We start from the raw sequence: 25,689 nt of genomic DNA, 5'->3' as shown, positions 1-25,689 counted from the left end.
AATGCAATGCTATGTAGACACTCCCTAAATGTTTGAATTATCCAGCTAATTAGTGCTACATGTATATCTGAGAGTCCTCAAAATTGTTTGCTCCTTTTTGATAGAAGCATCGTAAACTGTGTGTGTACCTCAGGAGCAGGTCACTTGTCTTCAGCATGCCCAAGGCCCTGGATTCGATCCCTCTGACCACGCAATTAACCTAAATAAGAAAACAAATAAATCAGAGCATAAAGGAAATCTTCTAATTACTGTTACATAAAATGTATTATATTTGTAATTATCTCATCACTTAAATCTTAAATTAACACAGCAATTTATGTGATATACTGGGGGGAATCTTGTTCTGTTCTAGGAACAAAGAAAAAAATGAGTCCTCAAGGAGAATTTCCATAATAAATCTGATGAAATCTCTCTCCCTTGTAGATTTTTTTCCATTAAACATCCACTGTGACACATAACCCTAAAATATAGATCTGATGATGTGTGTATTTTGGTAGCTCATAATGTATAACTAAAGATTTTTCAAATTGCAGCCCAACTTTCAATGTAACCTGTCAAGGCCATCTCCTTCAGCCACTAACATTGATTATATTTGAGATGCTCAGAGATGATTCTAAAGTATCAAGGGTTTCCATGCTACTGTTGTCACATGGAATAAATGTTTTTGTCTATAATGGAGAAGTTTTATCCATGTTTTAGGGCTCATGTTATCCACACTATTCATTATAACATTACGAGTAGCTGCTTGTTTATGGACATGCATGTTCCCATGCAATGATGTTAGTGATTCACCATCTATAGATTGTTCTTGAAAACTCATTTGGAGATTTGCAATCTGATACAGCCAACCAAACCTGATATAAGCACAAGTTTATAAGTTTCCTAAAGTTTCTGTTTTCAATATCTTGATAAAAGAGAGGAGAATATTCATAGTGAGACATCAAAGAAAATTTGTCCGAGAACATCAGAAACATACTTCTGAGCTCTTATTTTTAAATATATATTTTTTATAATCCAACTTCCTTCTAAAAAACAACTGTTTTCTTATTGATGAAATATAGTCTTTAGTTAATACTTTAGTCTAATAATTTATTAAATTAAATATTTGATAGGTAGTCTTTCAGTAAGTAATTCTTTTTCATTATAATGAAACTGTGAATGACCTCAGAGGACGTAAACATGTTTTAGACTCACCATTTTCCTACAGATTTGTGCTTAAAAGCAACACAATTTTCAATCCAGGGTTTCCTTATAGGATAGTTTTACAAGTGCTTTGCTAAATCAATAATGGTAGTTTCATTTAGAAAGATAGTATATTCAGTAAACTAGGCAATGATCAGTGAAATACAGTAGTAGCTAAAATCTAAGGAAGAAGTGAAGTTGCTGCTATATAGCTTTTTGTCCTGCCAGTACTTTTAGCTCCAAGTGTGTATCAAAATTTGAACATCTAGAAATACTTCAATCATCATACCGTTATATAAATCCACTGTTATCAAGGCTTCCTTACTTTTAGATTGCCAAGGTAATCCACTGCATCCTTAGGGAAACAATCAATTATTCTGTAATGTGGGCTCTCACAGAACTGTGCAGAGGCTATTTTAATTTTATATTATTTTGAAGTATAGTAGTTTATAAGCTGGCAGGGTGTGACATTTTCTGAGGCAGGAAGGCCAATTTTATATTCTCAGTACTTTTATCTCGGGAGTATCCAATATTTTGTATTTAACTAATTAGTGGCCTAATTGCTTTGTCTCATTCAATCATAGGCACTTGACAATACTTACTAATGTAGATGTATCTGATTGTTGCAGGTACTGGTCCAATATGGCTGAATGAAGTGATGTGTTTTGGAAGAGAATCATCTATTGAAAACTGTAAAATCAGCAAGTGGGGAGTATTAAGCTGTTCACATTCAGAAGATGCTGGGGTCACTTGTACTTCATAATGTATCATATTTTCCATGTCATTTATGAAATTGCTATTATGAAACCATTTTCGTTGCCCTGCTCCACTAAAATCATTTTAATGAATAGTAAATGGATTCACAATATTGGACAAAAGAAAGGGAATATTAGAAACGAGTGGGAATAAGTCTTAAACACATCCAACTTTATCTCAATTGATAAGGGATTCAAATTTCTTGCAAAGTTAATGTTGATTGTCAAATTGACATAATTTTCAAATGCCCAGGAAGACAAAAATATGTTTATTTATATGAGGGCATTTCCAGTGAGGTTTATCAGAGGTAGCATCATTCTATGGGCACAGGATGCAGACAGAAATAAAAGGAGAAAGAGAGTGGGACACCATCATTCATCCCTCTCTGCTTCCTGACTGTGAACACAATGTCATTATCTATACCATGCTTCTGTCCCCAAGATGGACCACTCAGATCCACAAATCAAAATTAGTTCTGTCTTCTCAAGTTTCATTTAGGGCAATGAGGGAAAAGCTAACAGAAAAAAAATGTTTTGTTTTATTTTGTTTTGTTTTACCAGAAGTGAGGTTGTAACTATCATAAAATTGAGGACAATTTGTTAAATTGTTGAATTAATTTGCTAGAAGAGTAGAGAAAAAATCAGAGCCATCGACTATAGTTGATCTAAAATGGTATCAGCAGAACTTAATAGGATATTCTGATAGAAATTTGGATGTTTAGATTGGCAAATAAATAGATAAATGGATAAATAAATAAAATGAAAACACTAAAGGTAAGTTTCCAGAGGCTTCAGGATGAAATAAGAATTGTATCAAGAATTAAAAAAAAAAAGGTATTCATGTCACATTCTGGCAATGACTCTATTTGTATTCTGAGACTTGGAGTAAGACCATGAGACAAATTTCTTTAATGTTAAAACTTCAAGATATAATAGAATCGGGCTGTGGCATTGTTGCAAGTCTCTGTTCTTACTCATAAATGCAGTGGCAAAGAGCAGCAAGAGAGGAGGAAGATATATCAACTCTGCTGTTTTAGGAAGAAATAAGCAAAGCTGGTTTAAAGTTGCTGACAAAAAGAACAAAGTTGTGATTGTTAAAGAGGTTAGAAAAATTAATGAGAAACCTCACCCTTTGCAGAAGAAAATTATAATGGGTCTTGGTGGCCAAACCATTGAAAGACTCCCATGTATACAAAATGCAAATTTATTTGAAAGGATAAAAGTTAAACTGAAAATTCTGTTCAAGGGTTCTCTGCTAGAAAGCAATTCCCAGAGAAGTATTTGTCCTAGAATCAGCCACCAATATACAGAGACACCTTTATAGCTGTGCTAGAAAAAGGCCAGACTATATTTCAAGATAGTAGCAGAACTTACAAACCTAATCCACATGGTATAAAATAAAAGAGGGATTGGTTCACAAAGATTTACAATAGATGCCAGAAGGATACTGAGGTCAGAAAATGTGTTTCGGAGTCGGTTTCCCCATAAAGAATTCCCTAGAGGACACTGTATGAAGCTATAAAGGGGAACCTAAGTTGAAGTAGGGCTGCAGGAACCAGAAATATCCCGTGAGACAAGTTTCATGTAGAGAGTGGAACTTGTTCAAGAAGAAGTTGAAGTGTTCTGAGATAGCAGAAATAGATTTTCCAGGTGTCTTAGTATGGTAGAAGCTCAAAGGATTCCTTCAGGAACCCATGTGCCCAACACCAGATTATATGATTTCGGTATTTCTCTAATTGTTCTTTCCTCACTATGATTCAGTTTGTCCTTTTTGGACTGGGGATGTTTATTCTGTAGGACTAGGTACTGTAAGTATGTAACATGTAGGTTTTAAAAATAGACATTCACAGTTAAGAGATTGTCTGATTCTCAGAAGGGATTCTGAACTTCTATTTTGAACAATTTTGAAATTCTTATGACTTTAGTGAATCTCTGCAGACACACTAAATGTATTTTACATTATGAGATTAATGTGAGACTTTAGGGACCAGGGGTGGGACGTTATAATTTAAATGATGTGTTTGGATGTTAATTTGATAAGACTGGATATGTGATGGTTAACATTACTTGTAAAGTTATTGGGATTTAGAAAATCTAGCATATACACTGCTAGCCATCTCTTGAGAACATTTCCAAAGAGATTTAACTGAGAAGGGAAGACCTTAATTTGGTGACTACATCTTACTGTTTGGAGTTTCAGCACCAAATGAAAATGGAAAAGAAGGTAGAGAACAGATGTTCATTTCTTTGTTTCCTGATGTTACCCATGGGCTCATGCTCCTGTCATCTTGCCTCCTTGCAGTGATGGACTATACCCCAAATCACGTGCCAGAAGAAATCCACCATTCCTTAAGTTGATCTTATCAATTGTCTTGTACAACAATGAGAAAAGTAAGGAAGACACTTTCTGAGCTTTTAAGTGGAAATTTTAAAATAATGATGCATTAAGTAGATACTTTTAAATATGAAATTTCTACAAATGAGAAGAGAGTAGAGAAGATAGAAATCCTCTCATACTAGGAACACAGGAAGAGTTTTCTGGATTTTGAAACTTAGATATAATAGATAGAATAGAGACTTGCAGAACTGTGTGTATGTGCTGGGCTGGGTTCTCTTCAGCTTACCTTTTAAAGTAGGATGACATTTAAGACTTCACTACTAAACTTTGCTTTATGAGGGCAATACTATGCTGAGATTGAATCATATATTCTCAGATTTTAAATGAGTATTATAAAGCATAAAACTATTGTATTGCTATGTGATTTCTTTTTTTCTACAAAAATGTCAGATACCAAAAATACAAGGGGCATTATTGTATTCAGTTTCAAAACTGTAGAAGCGAATGTGACTCTTAAAGTTCAATGATGTTCCCTGAATCAAACAAAAATATATGAGAAATACATAGTGGGATACTTTTAGGTAATAAAGAGACTGAAATATAGTGGTAACCATCTATGAGGAATCTCTCCAGTGCCATACAACTTCAATCAAACTTCCTGGAAAATATTTCTTCTGTTAATCACAAAAAAGTCTTTGATGCTTCATTTTTTAAAACAGATGGTTAATATTAATGATGTTGTTGCATTTGTTTCCTTAAATAGCAAAATAACCATTCCCACTGTGAAAATATAATGCTAGAATGAAGAGAGAATACCCCTATTAATCTGGATAAATAGTGACTAGGAATTTCAAGTATTCCTCTGACACCTGGCATGCCATAAATCCCAGTTGGCTGCCAGAGTGATTAGGTAGAAGTGGTAGTTTGGGAAGGTTAAGAAAAAAAGAAGAATGAAGGAGTGAAAAGAAGGAGGGAAAGTGAATGAGAGAATATGAAGGAAATTTCAAGAAATAACATATTTCCTAATCATCACCATTACATGTTAAACATTTTGAGTAAGTCAGTTTGTTATACCTTGAAGTAGCTTGTGATAGATATGGGTATGAGGCAATAAATCAACTGAAGAAGTCCCTGTGTGCCATTAGTGATATTAAGTGATTATTTCTACCTTACTACTCAAATTCTATTTTGTGTGTATTTGTATGTATGTGTATGCACATGTATGCATTTGTGTAATTGTGAATGAATGTGTATGCATATGTGTGTATCTACATGCATGTGCATGTGTGCATTTATGCGTATGTGCAAGTATGTATATGTACAAGTGTGCATGTGTGTATTTGTGTTCATGAACATGTATACACATGTGTGTATACATGGACATATATGTTTTATGAGCATCTTTGTGTATGTGCATGTGTGTACATGTTAGGAAGCCAAAGGGTGATAGTGACTTTTCAATCATTATGCACCTTACTTTTCGAGACTGGATGAACCTGGACATTACTGATTCAGGTAAACTATCTGGCCAACAAGCCCTAAGAATTCACCCAATGTGGAGTGTGAAGAATGTATGTTTTTGTGGGTGTGCATGCATGTGTCAACAGTTGGGTGTCTTCTTCATTTCTTCTTCATATAAAATTCATTTATGTGCCATGTATGCATGAAACATAGAGATTATTTTATGCTATATGTGATTCTGTTTTGTTTTTTTTTTTTTTTTCTCAAAATGTTCAGATGAGGGTATTTGACATGTATTGGGACTGGCTGCAAGTTCTATGTGCAAGACAGTCAATCTATAATGCTTATCCTTATATCATGGAAAATAGAACTATTCTATGTGACCTGGTTAATTCAGGCTGAGTCTCTAAGTGGCCAAAGTGGACATGAATCATGGCAAAGCTACTTGTTTGCAAGCCCTTCAAATTGTTCCTTTCCCTCCCTCATTTGATGTCCATAAAATGATAATAAAGAGTTTTCTTTCAAGTTACTTTTGTTTTCAAAACTACTCTTTTCATTTTAATCTGTTTTAATTGAAAATAGATTACATTCATGCAATCTATTTTGACACAATTTTCCCTTTCTCAACTCCTCTTGGGTCCTCCCCACTGCCCCTCCTGGCTGAATCCCCACCCTCATGCATCTTAACATAACATTAGACTACCATGTGTTACTTCCTCACTAAGGGTAAGAGTTCATCAGATCTTCATGGAGGGGAAATGATGTGGGACTCACATTAATATAATCCAGTGAGGGAAGTGTTTTCCAAACTGTGGAAGATAAAAATGTACAAGGAAGATATTTCCAAGCCTTCCTGCAGATCCCTGGCAAGGACAGTGGGGAGAGCCTGCTGTAGGTTGTCACAGGAGTGCAGAAACTAACAGACAGTAAGGAAAATTTTCCCAATGATGGTTCTTAAGTGGAAATATCATGAGCCCTCCTACCACAGAGTACTGAGATGGGAGTGAGGATAGGAGAGGCAGAGGCTGGTGTGTGTGGTAGAAATAGGCCCCCAAACCTCTCTTCTTGAGTTTTCTAAAGCTCCCATGCCTTAGATTCTTTCTCTGCACTTGCTTTCTTTTCTGTCTTCATTGATTTCTTGCTTTCTCTGCAGATGGAATTAAGTGTTTTCATGTAAATGCTACCACAAGACTATTGGCTGGATCCATAGAATACTTGGCCAGGAGCTTTTCTCAAAGCACACTCCCTGGAATTCATGACAGTAAAGTCCCAGCCAAACTGTGGGAAGCTGCAGAGAAGTAAGCGACAGAAAGAAACTAGAAAACAAGTTGGACTTGTCTTTGAAGTTCTTGGGATCTCAAGGAGAAGAATGTGGTTGGCACTAAGAAGTTTATAAGCTGTGCACAACAAGACAAAGCACTAAAGGTGTTGTGGCAGAGCCATTCGTACAGGGATGGAAACTACAGTCCAGAAATATTTGAATGTCCAAAGACAGCTGGAAATCACGGCAACTGTGTAGGAAGAGAAATGCTATGCAATGGTGCTGCCACTGCAAGAAAAGCTGAGTTTCTGCTGGCTTTGGGAAGTGTGTGGGCATAGCACAACTTAAAACAGAGCGTCATTGAAATGCTGGTCAGCAGCCATTAGAGCTGTGGAATGGTAGCTCAGTCATACCCATGATAAGCAGAGAAACCAATTATACTTCCATTCTAGTGCTTAACAGGTTTTCATCTTCCAGATCAGATATCTGTATCTTGATTCTCCCTCATACATATTTGTGATAAAATTCCTAACAGTAGCTAATGAGAAAAAGGAGAGATCACGAATTTGAAGATCAAAAGGTGTATATGGGAGGGGTTGGGAAAAGGAAGAGTAAAGAAAAATTATGTAATTATATGATATCCTCAAAAATATCATTTGAGGAAAAATAGGTTATGTTGTGAAAATGTACATAAGCCCTACAGTCTCATGATATTTAAATTTGCTTCATTATTTTTATTATTGCTGTCTACAATGATAAAGGGAAAGGCAGAGAGAAATTGTTTTACTTTTCAGTAAATCCAACTTGGCCCAATTCTTTACTCAGAATTATAGGTGTGCAGGGCAAATTTTTAATATTTGATAACAATGTGAGTTTCTTTGCAATTCTGATTAGTCATTTGGGTGTAATTATCTCCCTTTGTTTTGTAATTCATGTATGGCATTGTTGGGTATGTTAGCAATGTCAGTAACAGAAACTGCTTTAATTTCTGTGTTTCCTTAAAGAGCTTATGCAAGGGCCTAATTGTCACATAAAAAGCACAGGGTTGCATGGAAAATATTAGGGGAATTATTTTGGCAAAAGCATGGCAGCTGGAATAATCCACCACTCACGATTGTCATCTGCTCCTTCAGTCTCGTAGCCAGATTTGAGGTGTATAATAGTCCCACCAGACAATAGTTTCAACTCTATCACCATCCATCTGCAAGCCTCACCTTCTCATGCATACATAGGGCCATAAAATGAATTACATGTTTGTTAAAAATCAATAAAGTACGATTTGTGAGATGGCTCATTGGGTAAAAGCTCTTTCTAGCCATGCCCAGTAACCTGCATTTGATCACAGGAACTCACGAGAGGGGAGAACTGAGTCCTGAGAGTTCTCTGAATTCTACACAGCATAGACGTCTGACCTTCAAATCCATCAGTTTGTGAATTTGAGGATTTTTTCTAGTAAACATAGTTTTAATTTTTGTTTGCTCTTATAAAACAGGGTCTTACATTATAGTACAAGCTGATCTTGGACTGGTGTGACACTTATACACATGTGCACACACACATACACTTTTCAAAGATCAGTAAGAATAATGTAAGGGTGAGGAGATAGCTCAACGGGTAAGATCACTGTCTGATTTTCCAAGGACCCATGTTTACTATCTAGCACCCCCATGTCATCCCACAACCATCTCTAACTGTAGTACCAGGGGACATAACACTCTTTTCAGGTGTCTGTGGGAACCAAGCATGCAATTGGTGCCCAGACATATGTGCAGGGATAAAAATAAATGAAAAAAAATGCAAGGGTAAATTGGGTTGATTGAATTGATTTTTAAGGAAGGATATACTCTCTGTGTGAAGTTATTTGGAAAGAGAACTTTTTTTTTTTTTTCAATAGAAAAGACACAGGGTGAGGATTGCATTAGAAGTTTTGGGAATAAGGAGAATGGATAAACTTTTATGGATTCACATTTATTATCTTGTGTTGAAAGTGTAACTTCTACCCCATTTTTAAAATATATATTTGAGATCATGATACAAATACGCCATATCCTGCTCCCTTCAAAAACCTCCTATGATAGTCCACCTTGCTCTTTTCCAAATTTGTTGCTTCTTTTTCATTAATGGTTATTACATTCATCTGTGTGTATATATCCCTAAAGGCATGAATGCAATTAGTTCAGTTTGTATAATGTGACTTGTATGTATGCTTTCAGGCCTGATCATTTGGTATTGGATAGCTAACCAATTAGCTCATTCTTTCCTCTGTAAGACTGTTTCTCTCACTCTCGCCATTCTTAAGTAGCCTGTAGTTCTTTGTGTAGGGTGATGGCTTCATGAGCTTTCTCCCATTTACCTTAGCATGTGTACTGCTGTCATCTTTCAGATCATATTTAGTCAGTCAGGTTGATGATGCTTTATGGATGTGTCTTTGAAAGCACATCCCTGGAAGACAAATTTCACAGCAAACTCCCTCTTCCTCTGGCTCATACAATCTTTTCTCTCCTCTACTGCAATGGTCCTTAAGCCTTAGGTACAAGAGTTGTGGTGTAGATATATCAGTTGGAACTAGGCTCTACAATGCATATACTACGTACATATGTATATATGCTTAGATGCATAAATACAACCTGTTTGGAATATATAATGTTACATGCATACAGATCTTTTCAGGCCTGACCATCCAGTATTGGATAATCAAATAATGTTCTCTTCCTTGAGGTGAACCACTGTATTTATTCCCTAGGCATGGCATATTAGTTGGTTGTGTCCTTTTATATGGTCTTATCTGTAGCAAATAGGCATTTTCTTGATGAGAGGTGAGAAACACCCTTATGGGTGGGTGTCTTAGTCAGGGTTTCTATTCCTGCACAAAACATCATGGCCAAGAAGAAAGTTGGAGAGGAAAGGATTTATTCAGCTTACACTTCCACTTGATGTTCATCACTAAAGGAAGTCAGGTCTGGGACTCAAGCAGGTTCAGGAAGCAGGAGCTGATGTAGAGGTCATGGAAGGATGCTATTTACTGGCTTGCTCAGTTTGCTTTCTTATAGAACCCAAGATTACCAGCCCAGGGATGGCATCACCCACAATGGTCCCTTCCCCTCTTAATCACTAATTGAGAAAATGCCTTACAGCTGGATCTCATGGAGGAAGGTGTTTCCTCAAGGGAGGCCCCTTTCTCTGTGAAAACTCCAGCTTGTGTCAAATTGACACACAAAACCAGCTTGTACAGTGGGCATAAGGGCAAATATTTAGAAAGTAATTTTGGATAATGCTATTAGTAAAGTGACTGTTGTAGGTTCTTCTTCAAGACCCAAGACTTTATAGTCCCTAGGTAGTTGACTTAATTTCCAATACCAGACATGGTTTCCTTCTTGATCAAGAAGCCTTATGTCTGATTAGAGAGCTGTTGGTCACCACCAAGATGTGACTGTTACTCATACATTTTTGATTATCATATCATTGTGGCTCATGTTGTGGTTCATAGAAATCATGACTGGGAAGAGCTGTTGATCACTTCCCTTTTTTGAATGTTTGCATGACAACTTCTGGTATCAAGAAACATAGTCCTCAGGGAAGAGGTTTTTATGTCAGTACCAGCTTTTGGGCCTCTGGAAATATATCTGAAGTGAATGGTATCTTCAGCAACAGAGACATACCTTTCACCTCTTCAGAACAATCAATGACAATTGCAATAGCCTATAACATTTGGAAGGCTCCTGAACAGCACCAAAACAGAAGAAGGCTATAAGGACTGGTGCTAGAGTTTTTACTCAGTGGTCTATAGATCTTGGATACAGCATTGTCAGGCCAGATAGGAAAATATTTAAACAATGTGTGAATATTTATATGTTGATTATGTGTATTATAGGTATTATGGGTAGAAAATTAACATTATTCCTTAGGATTTTTCAGAAACCCCAGCTGTTTTGTTTAGGATATTAAAGTAAGCAATAGATTGGTAATGTGGAAAATTCATTACCTTAAAGGGTTGTAAATGTGTTTCTATAGAAAATAGAAGATTATAAAATCTTCTTTAATATCTTCTAGATTTTTTATAGAATAGTTTGATCATTTATATACTACAAATTATCAGGAGAATTAGCTGTAACTAATTCCCACCTTCCTAAAAATCTAAATGGTTATTTTAGAAAGTCAGGTCTATATTGAATCTTTTTATTACTATTATTTATTCTAGTTTTTCTTTTTTCCCACTCCATAATTTACTTCTGGTCCACTCTCTGACTGTTCCACATCCCATACCTCCTCCCCACCCCCTGTCTCCACAAGGATGCCACAGCCCCAAGACCCCACATTCCCCACACCCCCAAGACCTCTAAACCCCCTTGGACCTCCAGTCTCTTGAGGGTTAGGTGCATCTTCTCTGACTAAACCCAGACCTGGCAGTCCTCTGCTGTATATGTGTTGGGGGCCTCATATTAGTTGGTGTATGCTGCTTGGTTGATAATCCAGTGTCTGAGAGATATCAAAGATCCAGGTTAATTGAGACTGCTGGTTCTCCTACAGGGTCGCTCTCCTCCTCAGCTTCTTCCAGATTTACCCTAATTAAACCACAGAGGTCAGCAGCTTCTGTCCATTGGTTGGATGCAAATATCTGCATCTCTTTCAGCTGCTTGTTGGGTCTTTCAGAGGGCGGTCATGATAGGTCCCTTTCTGTGAGTGCTTCATAGCCTCAGTAATAGTGTCAGGTCTTGGGGCCTCCTCTTGAGCTGGATCCCACTTTGGGCTTGTTGCTGGACCTTCTTAAAATTTTAATATCTAAAGATTTAGAATGTTAGGATTAAAATGTAAGATCCAAAATTGAGAAAACAAAGTCTAGACTTCATTTTATTTCACTTCTTTCTTAATATTCAACTAAAAGTCTTACAATTTTCTTCTAACTTCCAACAATTCATCTGCTTCAACTATGCAATTCATATGCTTCACTGAGAATTCTGTACAGAGAATCTGATNCAAATTACTCAAACAATATTTTCCTCCATCCAATACTTATTTTAACTGATAAAAAACCCAGAGATTTTATTTAACAAGTAATATCAAGCAAGTATTTATATAGGTACAATGTGTGATATTGATACATCTGAAGAAAGTACATCTTCAAAAATGAGATAAACCATAAGTATTATTAGTTATACTGAGTTTCATATCCAGATTTTTTAGAGCAGAGCAAAATAATAAGTGATTGTATTTGTCAGCCTTTTCTAGAGGAAAAGTACTAATAGAATGTGTGTGTGTGCATGTGTGCAGTGTGTGTACGTGTTTAATATGTACGCGTGTCTGTGTGATGTGTGTATGTTAGAATATGAGTGTGTCTTTGTGTGTGATATTTCTGCATATGTATTATATAGGTATATGTTTTATATGTGTGTGTGTCTGTGTAAGAGAGATAATATAAACTGTGTGAGTATATGTGTGTTTTGTATGTGTATTGTATGATGATGTGCAAGTGATTTGTGTACGTATAGATGTACATAACGGAATTCCTTACATTGGTTCACATGCTATAGTCTCCATTGTCCAACAGCAGCTCTACTCACACTGGAGCAGCAAGTACCTGGTAGTATCTCAGTGTCTGGTGCAGAATGCCTGAGGTGTCTCAATCTGATGCTGAAGATCTAGAAGAAAGTTACTGTTCTTCAGTCTATGTTGGGGCCTATACAATAAATCCTTCCTTTGATATCAGCAAGGGAGTGGGGAGCAGCAGTGACACCTGCAACATGGTAGGTGGATTCACAATAAGAGTAGATGAATTTGGCTAGTAAGACATGCAAGTATGGAAGCAAATAACACAATATACTTTCCCAATTCCCCTTTTATCTGAGGCACCACCAGAAGATGCTCCCTACATTTAGGTGGATCTTCCTACTTCCAGTTGTCTGAGCCAGAGACATCCCCACGGATATACCTAGAAGCTTATCTCTTATTGATTCCCATCAGGCTGACAGTCAACATTGATCATCAGGGTGTTGTTAATTACTAACTCATTCTTGTCAGTTTTGGAAAGAGGTCAACCTCCACCGAAGAAACGTGAACACATCCTGAGGGCAGCTGTAACTCTAGAGTAGTGTTCCATTCTAAGAGGACTCAAGTATCTCTGTGGCACAAAAAGCTGCTTTCTCAGTACTCCTGCATCAGCTGGCCAGACTGCTGAGTTACAACTTCAGTACCTTGCTAGTACAGCATTGCTATTTTCCTTAACGCTCAAGACCCTGCCCACACTAATGTGGCCTTCGGGTCCTATTTAGAACCTCCCAATGCAATTTTCCTTTGCGACCAACTGAATACTTGTGATCCAATAAACCGTAATTGTACTTCCACACATATTGAGATATATCCATGAAAACTACTTCCCTCTTTATCCCAATTTCCTTGTTGTCACTTACTGTTTGAGTCTAACTTGAGTATCAGTCATTTGTTTGTTTCCCAGTCCCCATTTAGAAGAACTGATGTTCCCGTACCCAATCCCTGTTCATCTTACTTCTGAATTCACTGAGCCTGTGGTGTGTCTCTCCAGATGCCACTTAAAAACACTTCAAGTTTTATAACTTTATTTTACTGGTAATATAATATATAATTTTATAGTCTATAGTTTTAAAACAATGCCCCATTTAGAAGATAATATGAATAACTACTAACTCAAGCACAGAACTGCTAATAGAGCATAAAAATATTTGTTCATATAATCACTCTCTGCTTTCTTACTCTACTCTTTATCTGAGTATAATGTTAATGTCTCTGTGCTGTAATATGCTTACTTTTGAACTTCAAAATAAGCTCTAAATGACTTACACATCTGCTCAGTCAAGGAGTTATAACCTTCCCAAAGTGTTGATGCCAGGGCATATTGAGTGGTCTCCCTGAACATCTCCAGACCACTCATAGCCTATTTTAATAAATTAAGGCTAATGTAAAGCATTTATAATTTCAAAAGCAGACAGGTTGGAAATATAATAAATGAGTTGTAAAACATTTTTTTGCAGCTGAAGATTCTCTCAAAGGAAAAGCAGTAGAGTATATGAATTGGTTTTCATTTTTATGCAATCTAAATAGAAGAGAATAGAAATAGGAAGGAAGGTGGTGGAATTGAAAGAAACTTGGCTTTCCAGCATTTAATCTGCCCCAGGTGTCAGTGATAAGACTGTTGGGGAATGATAGTATCTTACCTCCTTCTGAAGAATGAAGCACAAGGACGGAGCTTGGTTGGGGGGGGGGGTAGGCGTTGTCTAATTTAGTCAGTTCTCCTCAGTTAAGTATATGTATGGCATGTAAGAAGTCATTGAAGTTCTCACACAGAAATGTGAGAGTTAAATGTAATGCAAAACCCAGGGAATAAAGAAAATAAAATCTGAAGTTAGGAGACCTGGGTCCAAGTGTTGACTGTTTCTCAAGTTTACTAACTACATAATTGCTCTTGTTTATTTTCTATTGCTATGATAAACACCGTATAGTTTTGATTTCAACTTGATACAAGCTGAAATCATCTCAGAGGAGGGAAACATAATTCAGAAAATGCCTCAGTAGATAACAGGTGCAGGCAAGCCTGGAAGGAGTTTTCTTAATTAGTGACTGTTGGTCTATTATGGGTGCTACCACACCTGAGTAGGTGGCACTGCATTCTATTAGAAAGCAGGGTGAATAAGTCAAGAGGACCCAGTAAGCTGCATATCTCACTAGCCTCTGTACCAGCTCCTGACTCCAGGTTAGTGCCTGCTTTAAATTACTGTCTTGGTTTTCCCCAGTGGACTATGATTCTCTACATGTAAGCCAAATAATACCTTACCCTCCCTAGTTGCTTTTTTGTCATGCTGTGTCATCACAGCAAGAGAAAGGAACAAAGACATGCAATGACCAAATGTACCTCAGGAAAGAAAGGATTTATTTGACTTGTACTTGTAAGCCAAAATCCAGTATTCAGGAAATCAGCATAAAAACTCAGGGCAGAAACCTAGAGGCAGGAACTGAAGCATAGACCATGAGGAAAGATGTTTACTGCTTTGCTCTCTGACTCCTATAAACAAGAACCACCTGCCTAGGAGTGGTACCACCCACAGTGGACAGGGCCCTCCTATGTTAATCATCAATCAGGGCAATCTGATTGGTGTAATGCATCTTTTGAGATTCCCTCTTCTCAGGTGACTCGAGATTGTTTCTAGTTGACAAGAAATAGTAACCAGGTGATAACTTTGGACAACTATTTAACTTTTCTAAATTGACTAGGATTTTCAAAAGATGTAAGACAACAGGCCAGAGACCTAGCAGTATGCTAGATATTGTTTATAATTAACAAATTGATTCTGTCACTCTGTGAGTGTTCTCCTTGAGTTATTGTTTCTTTTGATATATAGAAGCTTTTAACTTTTATGAGGCATCATTTATCAGTGTTTATCCTTAATTTCTAAAAAAAATAGTGGAGTCCTCTACAGATAGTCTTTTTCAATATTTATACCATGTAGTTTGCTGCCTTTGTTTTCTTCCAGTAGTTTGAGCATCTAAAGTTTCATATTGAAATCTTCAATGCATTTTGAATTTACTTTTATGAAGAATGATAAATATTTAACTAATTTAATTCACCTACACACATCTAGTTTCCCAGTCCCATATATGGAGAATGCAGATATATATATATATATATATATATATATATATATATATAGTCACATATTAGATATTTATGTTTGTAGTTATATTTACTCATGTTAAACCATATGATTTTTCTTTCCTTTCTTTTTCTTTCTTTTCTCTACTGCTGTGTGTGTGTGTAACAATCTGGTATATTGTTTTAAATTGCATTTTATTCTTGAAAATTCCATTGGTCTAATCCACAGCCTTGTTCACACCAGAGAAATGTTCTTCTACTAGACTATACCCCAAGCCCTGTTAGCATTATATCCCTCATGATAATTTGTGTTGAGTGAGAGTATAGCGATTATGAAGAGGTGGGAATTTTGAGGAAGAGGTATGACTACAAAGGTTCATTAACTCCAAGGAAACAGACATGTCTTTGGATTGGATTTTGTTTTATTGTTTCCTTGTTTGATTTTGCTTTCTATGACAGGGTCTCTTGTGCTCGAAAGTTGGCCTCTAACTCATTATGTAGCCAAGGATGAGCTTGTATTCCTGATTTCCATGCCTACATCTCCCAAGTGATTAGGTAACAGTGGTGAGCCACTGCCCTGTCTAAAACTCAGTATCAATATGGCTGGGATACTGTTCACAAGCCATCATAGCATGCACAGATTAATCATACTTGCTTTGCCCTGTGGACACAACTGTCACACTCCACAAACAGTGGAACCCTTATATCTGTAGAAGCAAAAGCAGTCTGACAAGCCTTCCCACTTACACATTTTGCAATTCTATTAGCAACACTGATTGCTTGGGCTACAAGTCACCTCACACAAATGGGAAAAAGCAAAGAAAGACGGTGGGGACCTGAGAGTCAAGAATAGAGGAGTTCAGTCCCAGGGAGCTCTGGGGGCACTGGTTAGTTCATATTGTTGGTCCCCCTATAAGGCTGCAAACCCCTTCAGCTCCTTGGGTACTTTCTAAACCACCAATCAAAGATATCACATGGTGGGACTTGTGTCTCTAACTGCATATGTAGCCGAGGATGGCCTAGTCGGCCATCAATGGGAGGAGAGGCCCTTGGTCTTGTGAAGGTTCTATGCCCCAGTATAGGGGACTGCCAGGGCCAGGAGGCAGGAGTAGATGGGTTGGGGAGCAGGGGGAGGGGGTAGGAGGGGAGGGGATTTTTGGAGAGGAAACTAGGAAAGGGGATAACATTTGAAATGTAAATAAATATCTAATTTAAATAAATAAAAAAATAAAAGAATGGAGGAGTTTGCAATTGTTGACTCACCTAAAGAGGTTAGAAGGAAAGAAAGAGGAAAGTAAGTAATCGAAACATCAGTGGGAGATGACAGAAGTTTGGAGAGAGAGAGAGAGAGAGAGAGAGAGACAGACAGAGGACATTTTTACAGTACTTGTGAGTGCCAGAGAAGTAAAGTGGTGTGAGAAAAGAAGATTTGGAAACTCTTCCACAATTTGCAGTTATTCATCCATGAGAACACATTTAATACTGCCTTTGCCTTCAATAAATACAATCACAATTAAAAACACATTATCTGTGCACAACACATTGTCAAACTATGTGTTCTCTTCTGTAAGCAGCCAAGCTTAAGTATTTAACTAAATGCTTACAAAAAAAAATGTTAATCCTTTGGCAACAATGTCTGGGAAATTCTATTCTCTCAATGAAGGCAGAAATAAATTATCACAAAAGAAAGTTCAATCCCACCACCATACTAACATGCAAAGATGAGGAACACATACATAATACTAGTAATTAAAATGAGACCTAATGTATGGTCTGCTCTTAATAGAAATGCCAGGAGTAGAAAATAGTAATAATGCAAGATGACTACTTATTTTTATGCTTAAAATAGGCAGCACATAGTTGTGGGGGTCATTTATTATTGCATTGGAGAAAAGCAAGAAAAAGGGTAGTATTTGCTAGAGTAAAACTCAGAAATCTCTCCAGATCACACAGTAGAAAATAATATAAAACCAAAAGCACAAAAACCAAAACAACAAACAAACAAATCATACCCTATTTACTTCAGAGCATTAGTACCATGTACCAAAGAAGGAGCAGAGGGCTCACAGTTACAGAGTCTAAAAAGTGCAAGTGAGCATTTGCTGGGAAGTCCCAGGTACAGTTTCATTGTAGTGTTGATGTTGGAAGAAAGAACTAAGAAACAAGGTAGAACTAGTCAATACCAGGGTGTTACTGTTTATTTTCTCGGGTGTTTCTAACAGTTTGACTCACTCACTCAAAAAATTTAAATCAAATCCTGTAACATAAAAGTCTGTGCAGTTTACATTCTAGAGCCCTAGGTTAAGTTTCACTGTCATAGCTACCAAAAGCCATTCAGAAGTAGGTTCCATCATGACCTATATGTAAATGGTCTCCACCCCAATTCTGTAGCTTAGAATCAGTTGTATATGACTGTATAAGACAATTGTATACATCTAAATGGCTTTCCCATGGAGGTGTGTGTGTGTGTGAGAGAGAGAGAGCAAGAGAGAGAGAGAGAGAGAGAGAGAGACAGAGACAGAGACAGAGACAGAGACAGAGAGACAGAGACAGAGAGAGAGACAGAGACAGAGAGAGAGACAGAAAGGGACAGAGACAAAGATGGCCAGAGACATAGAGAAACACAGGAAACAGAGTTGGGGGACAGAGAGGGTGGGACAGAGAAAGAGAAGAGAGACAGAGAAAGACATATAGGGCAGAAAAATTGAGGGGTAACAGAAAAAGAGGGGAAGACAGAGAAAGGGGGAGGAAAAGAGAGGGGACAGACAGAGAGAGGGATAGAGAGACAAGAAAGAGGGATACAGAGAGTAAGACAAGAGAAGGACAGAGGGAAACACACAGATATTGAAGACTGAAATTGGAGACAGATAAGCTGAAATATACACAGACAGGAACACATAGGGAGTAAGGCAGGAAAAGGCAAAGAGCACACATTTTTACAGTATATGTGCGTGCCAGGAATTATTTAGGGCATAGTTACATTAAGATTTTCTTTATTGCTTATGAGAATGAGAAATTCATTTTAGCTGAATGTCCTATATTTGATCTGGCAACACTAGTCCTTAGGCTGCTTACTGACTTGACTTTCAATCAGAGTTAAGCATTCATATTCCTTCTGGTTCTTACTTAATTTTATTTTCAGTTGTCTGTCTTGCAGCTCTTCCTTTTCCTGCTCTGCATGCCTTTTATAGTAGTAAGAAACTGAATATGGATTCATTTCTCTGAGATATTATGTTTTATACTACTAACTTTTGTCAATCTAAACAAAACACACAGTCTCTCTCCAATTGAAGAAAGAGTTTATTAGGAATTAAATATTAGTGACAATCAATGCTTGAGAGAATGGGTCCAGAATAACTCTTAATAGAGTACTCATCTATTTTCTTTTATCATCACAAAATAGTAACAATTGTAAATTGTTATATTTTGTAAATATTATATTGTATATACTGTAAATATTATATCTAAGTTATTTTACTTTGGTTTTCTATAACATTGTAGCCACGAGTTGGAAAGATGCTATGCTACAAGTTGAGAAACAAATTATCTTAGACTATCTTTAGTCTCTTTATTAGCTATTGGCTTCAAACTCTCTGTCCAACTTCAACATTGTTTAGTGAAGTGGGTGAATTTTTTGAACTGTATCACTCAACAAAGAAGACTTATAGCTTGAACAACTGCAAACATAATATGCTTAGCTGGGAGGGATCTTGCCCTGCAGCCACCATTCTCTTAATCTGTTTATCTCCTTGAATTCGTGATTCATTTCTATTTTACTTTCTGATGCTCCTTTATTGCTTGAACCAAACATATTAAATTTTTCCTTTCAAAGTTTTCTATGCTTGATCAGAATGATCTTCATGAGAGTAAAACAGAAGACAAAGTCTATGCTGGGTATTTTTTGGAGACTTCCTTTGTCAATGCAATTAATCTGATTCTCTGTAACTTAGACTTAGCCTCAGGCAGACTCTTTAGTCAAGGGCAAAAATCAACCATATTATTTATCAAAAGACCACAAAACAGTCTTTAAGCCACATACTAACATTCTTCTCATCTGAAACCACATGAACCAGATCCCTACAGTTCAAATCACCCTCAACACCAATGTTTTCCATATTCCTACTTGGATGGCCCATCAATCCCCACTTAAAGCATTCCAAATTCTCAGAATTCAAATTCTCAGAATCCACATTCTTTCAAACAGAAGCATGATCGGGCCAATTAAAGCAATACCCCAGTGCTTACAGGTTCAGAGTTTCAGTCTATTAACATCAGGTCAGGAAGCATGATGGAGTGCAGGCAGAAAGGGTGCTGGAGAAACATCCAAGAGTTCTAAGTCTTCATCCAAAAACAATCAGGAGAAGACTGTTTGGCAGGCAGGTAGGAGAGGCGCCTTAAAGCCCACCCCCAACGTGACACACTCACTTTAACAAGACCACACCTACTCCATCACACTTAACTAGCTTAAAACTAACCTTAAACATACCCTTGCTTGTTAAAGCATAAGTGACAGCATCCTACACACTATCTCTAGAATTATATAGGTTTGAAAAAATTAATATGATATACCAATACTACTTTTGTCTTAGACAAGTCACTTAAGGTCTAAGATTCAATTTTTCCTTTGGTCAAGTTATCTGTGAGACCTGCTTTTTTTTTTTAATTAATTAATTTATATTTTTACTCTCCATATTCAATTCCCTGACTCCCATCCACCTTCTTACTGCTCCACATCCCACTCACTTGAGCTCTAAACTCCCTGTGGCCTCCAATCTCTTGAGGACTAGGTATAATACCTCTGAATAAACTCAGACCCGGAAGTCCTCTACTGTATGTGTGTTGGGGGCTTCATATCAGTTGATGTATGCTATCTGTTTGGTGGTCCAGTGTTTGAGAGATCTCGGGGTCCAGATTAATTGAGACTGCTGGTCCTCCTACAGAATCACCCTTCTTGTCAACTTCTTTCAGCCTTCCCTAATTCAACCACAGGGGTCAGCTGCTTCTGTCCATGGGTTGGGTGCAAATATCTGCATCTGACTTTCAGCTGCTTGTTGGGTCTTTCAGAGGGCAGTCATGATAGGTCTCTTTCTGTGAGCACTCCATAGCCTCAGTAATAGGCTTTGGGACCTCCCCTTGAGCTGGATCTTACTTTGGTCCTGTTGCTGAACCTTCTTTTCCTCAGGCTCCTCTCCATTTCCATCCTTGTAATTCTTTCAGACAGGAACAATTATGGGTCAGAGATGTGACTGTGGGATGGCAACCCCATCCCTCACTTGATGTTTTGTCTTCCTGCTGGAGGTGGGCTCTATAAGTTCCTTATCCCTATTATCTAGCATTTCATCAAATGTCCCTCTCTTTGAGTCCTGAGAATCTCTTATCTCCAAGGTCTCTGCTGCATTCTGGAGGGTCCCTCCCAACATTCCATCTCCCAAGGTTGCCTGTTTCCATTCTTTCTGTTGCCCTCAGGGCTTCAGTCCTTTTCCCTCACCCAATACCAGATCAGGTTCCCCTCTCCTCTTCCAGCTTCTTAAGATTATTATGAAAGCTCTGATGACAAACACAAGCGAATTACTGTAGTCTGGCTTCACAGGGAGAGCTCTGAAATCTGGTTCTTTTTCTCAATTTTGAAAGCATTGACTTTTATTATATTAAGTTCAGAATCATATGGGACTCCTTAGCACTTCCTTATGGAACAGGAAACATGGGACAAAGTGGGGAGAGAGTGAATGAAGATCTGGTCGTCCTTTCCCATGCTGCCTTTGTCTTCCTCTGCCCCAAATATTCAATATCTTTGTGTTGTGCCTTATATCATATATAAAAAGATGATGGGTGTGTTTTTCTTAGTAGCATCTTTCCCAAGATAAAGAAAATGTGCGTATAAAGCTTTCTGAATGGCTTCTTTCAAACATTACCTCTATTGAAATTTGTATGATGGGAAACTAAAGACATGGCTGTTTGAGTGGGTACTCATATTCTTTGAGCCAAAATGCAAACCCATTCAAACACCAAACTATCTTCAAAGGAAAATACAGGAAATCAGATGAAAAGCCAGGATGCCTACATTTTGTATGAAAAACTGTTAAAAGATTAAAGCTAGAAAGAAAAGGCTACCCATCACCATTCACTAGACTCAAAGACACAAAGCATGAAGAAATAGGATTAAGTCTGTGACTTAGGCTTGAAGCCTAGTATGAGAACAATCAGAGTGAACTGTAGTGCTGACTCAGACACTTTAGGTTTTAGCAGAGGAAGAGACATGCATAAATAAGTCGTCTGTTCAAGGCATGACCTAGTTCATAATTGTCTAAGCCTTGGGAGTTGTAAGAAGTTCTATTTCTTAGGGTGAGATCTGTAGTCCTCTGAAATAAATATCTCTGCTTCAGCAAAGGAGAAAACTTTATTTTAGCAAAGTGGGTCACTTTTGTGATACTCACAGTTGACTGGCAGTAGTTTTGATCTTGGTGATATTCTGTCCTCTTATAGCTCAAATCCAAGCCTCAAAAGCTAATGGTGTTTACCTTACTAGGTTTCAAGTTCCTTGAAATTTATCTACTTTTCTCCCTGATTTTCCCTTCTGGAATGGAATGTTTATCATAAGTCTGTATTGCCACTGTATTTCAGAAGTACAGGATATGGTCATCCAATATTTGGTACCTAACATCCAGACAGTATATGATGGTAAAAGATAATAGTTTTACCATGCTGGTAAAAGATAATAGTTTATATCCCAAAGAGCCCTAAAGAGGTGATGTGAATAGATGTGCATATAAGTAGACATCAATTTAAAGAGTATTAAGCTACCATATCTGTATGATCATTACACCTGACTTGAATTTTGTACAAATTTAGAAAATTAAGAGAAAAATAATTGCTTGAATTACTATAATTAGTAAATTGGAAAAAATGGTGATTGTGAGCATATCAAAAAGCTTTCTGTCAGGTTTTATACTTAAGAATCTTAGAAGGGTACATTTTTCAAATAGAAAAGAAGCAATCTAGAATTACTGATATCCAGTATGTTATACATAGTAACAAAAGATTGGGGTAAGTAATAAGATATCCATCCAATCTAGGGGTTTGGAAAGGCTTCCTAAAGGAAAGTTCATGGCAGAAAGCACATGGATAAGGTTGTAGGGATGGCTTGACAGTAGAGTAACAGCTTGCTTAGTACATGAAGGTCCTTGCTTAAATCGACAGCAAAACCAAACCAAACCAAAACTAAACTAAACTAAATTAAAATAAAAATAAAAATTTGAAGAATTTTATAAAGTACAGGAAATATAAAACCCATCAAATATGTTCATGTTCTCATTTCTAAATCTTAGTGACGAGAAGACAAAGAGGAATTAAGATTTCAAAATGGAATTACATTTGCTAATAAGCTGACTTTAATAGAAAGGGATTATCCCAGATTATCCTTGTATCCCAAAGCACCCGCTGGGTCCCTTACAATATATAATGTCAGCAGAAGAAGACATTAGGGTGATGGCAATAAGGATGAAACCTCTAGTTCCTCTATCAAACAGCCAGAGGGAAGAGTCGGGTAGCTCCCTCAACTGAACAAGGCAGCTACGGATTTTCCTCTAAACTATCCAGGAAAGACAGAAACCATTCAGACATCTCAATTTTGTCCTGGGGAGAAGCTACAGGCTTTCCTGTTCTTGTGTACATGGGTGCTAAGTGGTTGTACCTCCAGCTTTAGGCCTTTGTGAACTTTCTTTGTATGGGAGCTATATCAGCTCTACCACAGACTGTGGGGAAACATGGCCTCCTCCATTTCCTTCTGTTTCATCTCTCTATCCTCTGTCACATGCCCAAGCTCACCATTGGATTTAGGGCCCAAGCAGGAAAATCTTGAAAGACTTTTCTCCCAAAACTATCAGAAACTAGAGAAAGGAGAGAAAGAAACAAAGAAATAAGAAGTGTGTGAGTGTGTGGTGGAGGTGGTAGGATGGGGTTTGGGCTTTCTGATTCCCAAATTGCATATTACTTGGAGGTGAAATATCAATTCTAGATAATAGTAGGGTAATGAATACAAATGCAAACAAATAAATATCTTTTAGTAGAAAGACTAACCCTTTGTTATTACAGTTAGTAACATGAGAAAGACATTAGGTGAAAAGTGTAAAAAGTTTCAGTGGTGGGAGAAGACAGATCACTATACAGAAAAAGACTTCTGTTACTAATTTCAAGAATTTGTATTTGCCACAACGATGTCTTTTTTTCTCATATTTGAATGAAATGATAATTTTTCATATTTTTTACTTTGCATGAATACTATCGAAGTAATAAACAGAAAGTCTTGTGCATGCTAAAAAAAAAAAAGTGTGATATTGAGTGATATCCCCCACATCCTCTGAGACTTTTAATCAGATAATTTGTTTAGAATCCATACCATGTCCATTTTTCATTTTTATACATTTTTTCATTATTTATTCACTTTACATCCCAAACATGACCCCCTCCCAATCCTCCCTTCACAGTCTCTCCCCTCCCCCTTCCCCTTCTCCTCTGATAGGATGGAGTCCCCCTGAGTAAACACCCTACCCTGTCACATCAAGTCTGCAGAGCTAAGCATATCCTCTCTAACTAAAGTCAGAGAGCACAGCCCAGTTAGGGGAACTGGGACCACAGACAGACAACAGGTTTAGGAGCAGCTCCAGTTGTTCAGGACCTACATAAAAACCAAGGGCTAGAAAGATGGCTCGGCTATTAAAGGCTAGACTCACAACCAAACATATTTTTATACATTTTAATTAAAGTCTAATCATATCGCTTACCCACTTCAACTCCCTCCTTTTGATCTCACCCATGCCCCTCTATCAAAGCTTTTTCATGCTCCTGTCTCATTAATAGCATCTTTTTATTTGATTATTATTGTTATATATAATATGTGCATTGAGCCATAGATTCAAGACATGTGGTGTAGATACATCCATTATGCCTGGGCTCTGCATAATCAATTGTTCTCTGGATTGTGTCCAATTGAAATTTTCTGTGGTGGCCTCTATCAGTTGTAAAGAAAAGTTTCAACATTGGTTCATGAAATTAGAACTCTCCCTGAGTACAACGTGAATGTGCAGATCAGGAAAGGTCCAAGTTCAGGAACTCACATTTCTATTGAGACAGGGACTGGTCGTGGGGGGAGGCTCAAGAGTAGTATGGTTCCCTTGAGCCTTTTGTTTTAACACTTGTTTGAGTTCTTTTTAAATTATCTGTATCTTTGTATTCAATTACAATACAATATAAAAATAAAATTGTACTTTTTTGTTTGTTGGTTGGTTTTGGTTTTTTGAAAAAAGGGTTTCTCTGTATAGCTCTGGACGTCCTGGAATTTACTGTGTAGACCAGGCTGGCCAGGAACTCAGAAATCTGCCTGCCTCTGCCTCCCAAGTGCTGGGATTAAAGGCATGTGTCACCACTACCCGGCTACAATTGTATTTGTAATTTTAATTCTTACAGCGCTAATTTGATCCCTTGTCTTGGGTATTGTATTAGTCAGGGTTTTACTGCTGTGAACAGACACCATGACCAAAGCAAGTCTTATAAAAAACATTTAACAGGGTCTGGCTTACAGGTTCAGTCTAGTTCATCTGGTTTCATCAAGATGGGAGCATGGCAGCATCCAGGCAGGCATGTGCAGACAGAGCTGAGAGTTCTACATCTTCATCCAAAGGCTACTAGTGGAAGACTGACTTCTAGGCAACTAGGGTGAGGATCTTAAGCCCACACCCACAGTGACACACCTACTCCAACCAGGTCACACCTATTCCAACAAGGCCACACTTCCAAATGGTGCCACTCCCTGGTCCAAGAATATAGAAACCATCACAGGTATCATGAAACAATTTTTTTTTTTTAGAACAGTGCCCCATTACTTCTAGGTTATCACAAAGATACTGTGCATTTTTATTATGACTTCCCACATTAGTAATCAATTGAAGTTAACTATCCTGTCATCTAGGACTAAAATGCAGGAGGAAGTTTCTGTTACAACTGCTTCTCAACCCCTCCTCTATTGCTCTTCTCCATATTCTGATGCCAATGTGGGTTCCCACTTTTGGACTTGGAACAA

The 25,689-nt window shown here is 37.5% G+C and overlaps 1 protein-coding gene across 2 annotated transcripts in view; it reads left to right on the top strand.

The window, feature by feature from the left end:
* Msr1 (macrophage scavenger receptor 1) overlaps positions 1–5,425 on the top strand; it is a 62,887-nt gene extending 57,462 nt beyond the window's left edge. The window contains exon 10 of one of the 2 annotated variants that reach the window (XM_029480987.1): positions 4,240–5,425. In XM_029480987.1, coding sequence (XP_029336847.1) covers positions 4,240–4,295 — 56 coding nt within the window. In that variant the 3' untranslated portion in view covers positions 4,296–5,425. Of the gene's footprint in view, positions 1–1,811 lie in introns of both variants that reach the window. The other variant, XM_021170308.2, reaches the window with a different exon arrangement.
* Positions 5,426–25,689: the final 20,264 nt, after the last annotated feature.

Source organism: Mus caroli, chromosome 8, assembly GCF_900094665.2.
Source record: "Mus caroli chromosome 8, CAROLI_EIJ_v1.1, whole genome shotgun sequence".
In the NCBI taxonomy this organism is placed as follows: domain Eukaryota; kingdom Metazoa; phylum Chordata; class Mammalia; order Rodentia; family Muridae; genus Mus; species Mus caroli.
This window is presented reverse-complemented; position numbering and strand designations above follow the sequence as displayed.